The sequence below is a fragment of the Lolium perenne genome, chromosome 5 (assembly GCF_019359855.2).
Source record: "Lolium perenne isolate Kyuss_39 chromosome 5, Kyuss_2.0, whole genome shotgun sequence".
Taxonomy (NCBI): Eukaryota; Viridiplantae; Streptophyta; class Magnoliopsida; order Poales; family Poaceae; genus Lolium; species Lolium perenne.
In genome coordinates this window covers 173109219-173116014 of record NC_067248.2, presented here as the reverse complement: position 1 = coordinate 173116014, position 6796 = coordinate 173109219, and the positions used below count along the sequence as shown (strand labels likewise).

The 6796-nt window shown below is 41.5% G+C and overlaps 1 protein-coding gene across 1 annotated transcript; it reads right to left on the bottom strand.

The window, feature by feature from the left end:
- Nucleotides 1-221: 221 nt before the first annotated feature.
- LOC127300636 (uncharacterized) lies at nucleotides 222-4122 on the bottom strand. The gene is made up of 2 exons (XM_051330778.2): nucleotides 1488-4122; nucleotides 222-1381 (listed from the first exon to the last, which is right to left on the bottom strand). The coding sequence occupies exons 1-2, from the start codon at nucleotides 4120-4122 to the stop codon at nucleotides 990-992; spliced, it is 3027 nt and encodes a 1008-aa protein (XP_051186738.2). The 3' UTR covers nucleotides 222-989.
- Between the last annotated feature and the right edge of the window lie 2674 nt (nucleotides 4123-6796).

Genomic DNA, 6796 nt, shown 5'->3' with positions numbered 1-6796 from the left:
TGGAACAGTATTTAGTACTTCTTGTTTAGGAATTCCGTCATTGCCAAACACTCCAACTCAATCTCTTTTCTTTTTTGCTTATGCCGCTAAGTTATACTGATTTCAGGATGGCATTGACATCTTTACTACGGAAAGTGTAAAGATATTTATGTGGCAGCAAAAAATATAGATGTTACAAAAAATTCCAATACTTGCTTGTAGCTACTTTCGAGATCTTAAATCCCTAGTTCTCTACAAAAATGACAGGTTCACTGGGTCTCATCCTGTACTTAAGGAATTAGCAGGCTCCTTATTTGAACTTAGCTAAAGTAATTTTAGTTTTCCATGAGAACGTCATCAAACCAACCATAACTAATGAAGAAGACAAACGGTCATCATTAACTATTAGATGTCCAAACCTTGTATGCACGTGGTGACTGGTAACCAATAGATTCCTCTTTAGCTGATTTGCACTCTTCTGGTTTTCTGATGACAGAGGTCCGACATTTTTTTTTTCCGAAATGACAGAGGTCCGACATAACGTGGGGGCCTGGGGAAAGCACCTCTTCCAAGCAAGCCATCATGTTCTGTCTTATGCCAATTGTGCATTCGGCAAGGAAACTTTTTCATCACCGTGGAGTCAAGAAGCAACACAATAACTGCAAATTACTGAACTTGTGTACTTTTCAATAGTATAACTTCAATTGCATAATTTCAGCAATGACACGTGTAAAATGGCAACATACCAACTAGAGAGAAGCCCACAAACATGTAGTCATTACCATTTCGATAGGGCAACATGATCCATGATTTCCAATTGGGCAACTCAAAACATTAACATGTGTCAAATCATGTAATTTACTACTGTATTTATAATTATATGAGGTAGTATGTGCTTTAGTAAAATCCACTGATCTCCATATGTATGCACTAATTTCTCCACATTCAACGCTGTACCATTCCCTAATCTGGACTAAATGACACATAGGAAAGCTCACATGAAAATCACTCTAGCGAGCCATAACTTCCTCTCGTGGTGTCGCTCCAACATATGACGTTCTGATGGCACGCAACTTTATGGCTACCTCTCGCATGTTCGTTCTTTCCTTTGGGATCATACTCGTGCAAGAAAGAGCTACTTGCACAAGGGACCAAAGGCACTGAGTGCCAACATTTCCTATTTCTGCTGTTGCCTGAATGTACCCCTCACATTCTTCTTGGAGATGAACGTCGACTATCTGTAGTATCTGATCTGGGAAGTGCCGCTCGGCAAAGCTGACAATGCTCAGTTCATTCTGAAACATGGAGTCAGTTGGTCTTTTGCCTGTCAGAATCTCTAGAAGTATTATTCCAAAGCTGAAAACATCACCGGAGGTTGATGCTTGGCCATTATGTGCGTACTCTAGAAAATGTTAACAAAATTTAACTGATTAGTGCAATATTAAGCTCAAATACTTATGCTATAACATGATGCCTTAAACACATAAAAGATTTGGTAATGGCCATACCTGGAGCTATATATCCTATTGTCCCCTTCAATCCGATTGAGCTAATTGAACCTGACGCTGAACTTGAATGCCCAATTCTCGTGGACCTAGAATTAAATACAAGGCTTGCAATACCAAAGTCGCCCAAATATGCATTCATGTTAGCATCTATGAGGATATTGCTTGGTTTCAAATCGCGATGAACAACAGATCTTCCATTATCATGGTGTAAGTAGGACAAGGCATCAGCTACATTAACAAGCATGCTTATTCTTTGCCCTAAGCTCAAAATCATAGAATCTTCACCACTAGATTTTTCATGTAACCATGTGTCCAAATTCCCGTTTGGCATGAAAACATAAACCAGAGCTTTGAAAGTATTACTTGAATTATCTGTTGTTAGACAAGCTGTCAAGATCGGAGTGATGTACCGATGTCTAATGCTTCTCAAAACCTCACATTCTGATATGAAACTTCTGTTTGCACAGCTCATCTCGAGGTCAAAAACCTTAATAGCCACATCCATCTCAAGTTGAATCAATTTGCCTCTATACACTGAACCACAACTTCCTCTCCCAATAAGGTTTGATTCACAGAAGTTCCCAGTTGCTCGAGCTAGATCATGATAAGAAACTCTGGGGAATTTTCTACCAAAAGAATCCAACGATATACATGGTTTGTGTGACTTCTTGTTCTTCTGAAGGATTATAATGAAAATCAATGTGACTAGTGATGTGAAGCAAACTATTGGAATCAACACTCTGACCAAATAGTACTTATTTCCTTTTCTTTGAGGTATAGTGGGACATAAGGGCATTCTGAGATCCATCGCTCCTCCACAAAGTCCAAAATTTCCATCAAGATAAATTGATGTAGCATTTCCAAATAATCCGCTCTTTGGAATTTCTCCTTGAAGGTGATTGTATGAAAGGTCCAGCTTGCTGAGGAGGAGTAGGTCAGCTAAAACTATTGGAATGGTTCCAGACAAGTTGTTATGGGAAAGGTTTAACGTGTTCAGACTCTTTAGGTTGCTGAAAGTTACTGGAATATCTCCTATGAGAAAGTTTTGGTCCATTTCGATGGACACTAGGTTAGAACATTGGCCTAGGACGTTAGGTATCTCACCAGTAAGCTTGTTCGATGAAAGACCTAGGTCGACAAGTTGTTTAAGGTGACTAACATCTGGACTTATGGGGCCTTGGAAATTGTTATTGCTAAGGTGCAACAACGTGAGTTGTTCAAGATTCCATAAGGTGGATGGTATGGGACCTTCAAATTCATTGAATGCTACGGAGAGGATTGTCAAGTGAGTTAGATTACCAATAGAAGGCGGAATCGGTCCGGTGAATTTGTTCATTTCAAGAACTAGTTGCTGCAAATTTGTAAGCTTCCCAATCCATTCTACAATTTTACCACTTAGATTGTTATGCTCTAGTGTAAGTTGAATTAAGGACTGAAGGTTCCCCACACTCGGGGGAACTATCCCTGATAGCTCATTTTCACCTAGAAGTAGCATTTGAAGGCTAGATGTAAAGTTACCAATTGAATGAGGGAGAGCTCCTTGTAGCTGATTTCCATCTAGAGCGAGGACTTCTAGACCACTACAATTTGTTAATGCATTCAAGAACTCCCAGCTTTGGACATCTGTTGCTTCAAGATTATTTCTCTCGAGATTCAGTTCGTACAAGGTTTTTAGCTTACCAAAAGAAGTAGGAATTTGCCCTGTGAATTTGTTGTTCTCCAAGTCCAATCTTTCTAACCCCGAAACATTGCCTAGGGAAGCTGGTATGTTCCCTTGGAAAATGTTACGGTTCAAGAAAATCCTCTGAAGATAAGGGAGATCGTCACCAATATTTGGTGGCAATGTACTTCCTAGCTTATTCATCTCCAAGCCAAGCACCTGGAGTGACTTAGATAGATTAAGGAGGCCTTGTGGAAATCTACCAGTTAGGTTGTTTGCACCTAGGGCCAGACGCTGCATTCTTGACAATTTCCCAAGCTGATCGGGAATGCTTCCCTCCAGCTGATTATCTGTTAGAGAAAGTCTTTGTATGTTAGAACTATTGCTGAAGTATGACGGGATGGTTCCAGTGAGGTTATTATAACTAAGCCATAAATCTTTTAAGTTGGAAAGGAGGCCTAGTGTCGCAGGGATCTTGCCTACTAAAGAGTTGTGATGGAGGTACAACGTTTGTAGGTTGGAGCAATTGGTAAGTGCATCAGGAATTGTGTCATGAAATAAGTTGCGACCAAGGTCAAGAATTTGCAACTTGTGGAGGTGGTTTAGTGGAGGCAACTGGCCAGAAAAGCTGTTTGAGGAGAGGTTGAGTTCCTTAAGGAAAGTGAGGTTCCCAAGTGAGGAGCTGATTTGTCCCGACAATCTCAGGCCGGTGAGGTGCAGCGCCACAACACGCCCTGGGTGTGTCCTACTGCATGTGATGCCCTCCCACTGGCAAAAGGTGGTGCTGCTATTCCAGTAGCCTAATATTCCTGTTGGATCACTAGTGATGGCCTGCTTAAATCCGAGCAGGGAGAACATATCTGTGGTATTCTCAGGGACAGTTGAGCAGTGGAAACTTGCAACACTGTATGACAGAACCAGCAACGACAAAAACATTGTTTTCATTGTGAGTTTTGCCGGCTGATTGGAAGACATGCCCTCCGTTTCCTGCAAAGTATGGAGTTTATAGATTTGTGATATGACACAAAAAAAATTTGTAATTGTTAGGTCTTAGATGTTAATTGCAGATATTAATAGATATGTCAAGCCCGACGTAACAAGCCAAAAGAGTAGTAGTATGTAGTACAACGGAAACCACAAGTGCAGACTGAGCTACATGTAGCTCCTCTTTCGAAAAAAATCATAATCCGCAGTTCAAAGTTTCAAAAAAAAATCTGAAAACACTACGGGAGACTGGAAGAGCACAGATGTGCCGACGGCCACCGTATGTGCCGACGGCCAAATATCGGGGCCGTCGGCACAAGAGGCTCCGGAGAGCGGCGACAAGGATGGCCATCGGCGTTAAACTGGCCGTCGGTACAGGCCGTCGGTGCCGACGGCCACCGTCGGCATAGTTCTGGCCGTCGGCATAGGATCAGTTTGGCCGTGGGCACAACATTTTTTTTTTCACTACAGACCTGTGCCGACGGTTATACCGTCGGCATAGCTTTTTCCTATTTCTCCACGGCAATCTTCAAAAAAGGATAACTAATCATTCTAATTGAGAAAAATAAGTATAATATGTCAATTTTTGCAGAAAAAACAAGATCTATCATAGAAAAATATCAAAAATGGAATATTTCAAATACCTAAACAAACCTTCTTAGAAATGAGCTATAATGTTCGAGGTTTCATGGCTTTTACACACGTCAAAAATGAAAAAAATGGTCGTCCGTGGGTCGGATTAGAAATCCGCGTCCGGGGTTTTGCTTCCCATCCTAGGGCCTACACACGTGCTAAATATGACCTTACTTCGGCAAACTACGCCATGCCGAGGTCGTTTCCCACCTCATTTCCGCTGAAATCCATAGAACTCCGGACGTGATACAAAGTGAAAGGTTTTTCAAAATAATTGCCGTATCCCAATTTTGAGAAACGAAATAGTTACTATGATATATAAAATGACGCCACGCGGCTCCATGAGGATTTTTAACTTCGTTCAAATTACCATCTGGCCAAAACAGGATCCCGGGACATGCGGTATCGTCGTACCGAGCGTGCGGGTGTACCCATTCGCGAAAAAACTAAATGGACAAAAACTAGCACATATAATGATAAGTTGTAGAACTAGAAACATTTTTTCCGGGATTTGCGATGGATAGTTGACCCCTAGTTCAAATCCGGTCAGTTTACAGCGGATTCAGCGGGTCACCGCCGAAAGCCGCATGGGTTCCCAAAAAGCTAACGCGTGCACATGGAATGTGATAGGTGGTGCGTAGGTGGTCTACTATCATCGCACGGAGGTTTCACGTCATACTAAAATGCGCCACATATAGCTACTTCACAAATAAAAACCGTTTGAGCTCGCTAAAAATGAAAAGATGGTCGCCCGTGGGCCGGATTAGAAATCCGCGTCCGGGGTCCTGCTTCCCATCCTAGGGCCCACACATGCGCCAAATATAACCTCGTTTCGGCAAACTATGCCATGCCAAGGCCGTTTCCATCTCATTTCCCCTGAAATCCGTAGAACTCCGGACGTGATAGCCCTTTTGCTGTATCCCAGTTTTGAGAAACGGAATAGTTACGATGAAATATAAAATAACATCACGCAGCTCCGTGGGATTTTTTTGACTTCGTTCAAATTGCCATCTGGCCAAAACATCGCCCCCGGGACATGCGGTATCGCTGTACCGGCCGTGCGGGTGCACCCATTCACGAACAAACTAAACGGACAAAAAAATAGCAGATATAATGATGCGTCGTAGAACTAAAAATATTTTTTCCGAAATTTCTGGAGAGACGGATAGTTAACCCCTAGCTTAAATCCGGTCAGTTTCCAGCGGATTCGGTGGGACACCGCCGGAAGCTAACGCGTGCACATGGCATGTGATAGATGGTGCGTAGGTGGTCTACTATCACCGCACGGAGGTTTCACATCATACTAAAATGCGCCCCATGTAGCTGCTTCACAAAAAAACTGTTTGGGCACGCTAAAAATGAAAAAATGGTCGCCCGTGGATCGGATTAGAAATCCGCGTCCGGAATCTTGCTTCCCATCCTAGGGCCCAGACACGTGCCAAATATGACCTCGTTTCAGCAAACTATGCTATGCCGAGGCCGTTTCCCACCTCATTTCCGATAAAGTCAGTCAGATTTAAACTAGAGGTACTTGATATAATGCTCATGATTTTTTGGTAAATTAACTTTATAAGTTCGAAAGATGGTATGGATGTCATATTTGTATTCCTCTCATTTTTCTGATCAATTTAAACATATTATTTACCGAATTCGCATTTACTGATATTAATTATTCCATATTAAATAAAAAAGACAAAAAAAATAAAATCATTTAATTGTTTTCAAATCCTATATTATTATTATTTAAATATATTCATTGTTGTTTACTTAAGTAATTTTTTAGAATTCAAAAATATAGAGGTGTGGTATCACGGTCAAAGGGTTAATATGATTGATATGGTAGTATTAACAACAAGGTGTCATTTCTTTCATGGAAGCTCATCCGAAGAGAACCAAGAAGTTAAGCGTGCCGGGGCAGAAGTAATGTGAGGATGGCTGACCAATTGGGAAGTTTGACCAACAAGTGCAATTTGACCTAAGATTAGGTGTACTAAGTGTAATTGTGAAAAATTAACAAGTAAAGAAGAAGAAG

What these genes read in the sequence shown, in the direction of transcription:
- LOC127300636 (XM_051330778.2), bottom strand. Translation starts at nt 4,122, where the DNA reads ATGTCTTCCAATCAGCCGGCAAAACTCACAATGAAAACAATGTTTTTG. An exon ending in AATAGGATATATAGCTCCAG is followed by an intron (nt 1,382 to 1,487) that starts GTATGGCCATTA and finishes AACATTTTCTAG; the next exon opens with AGTACGCACATAATGGCCAA.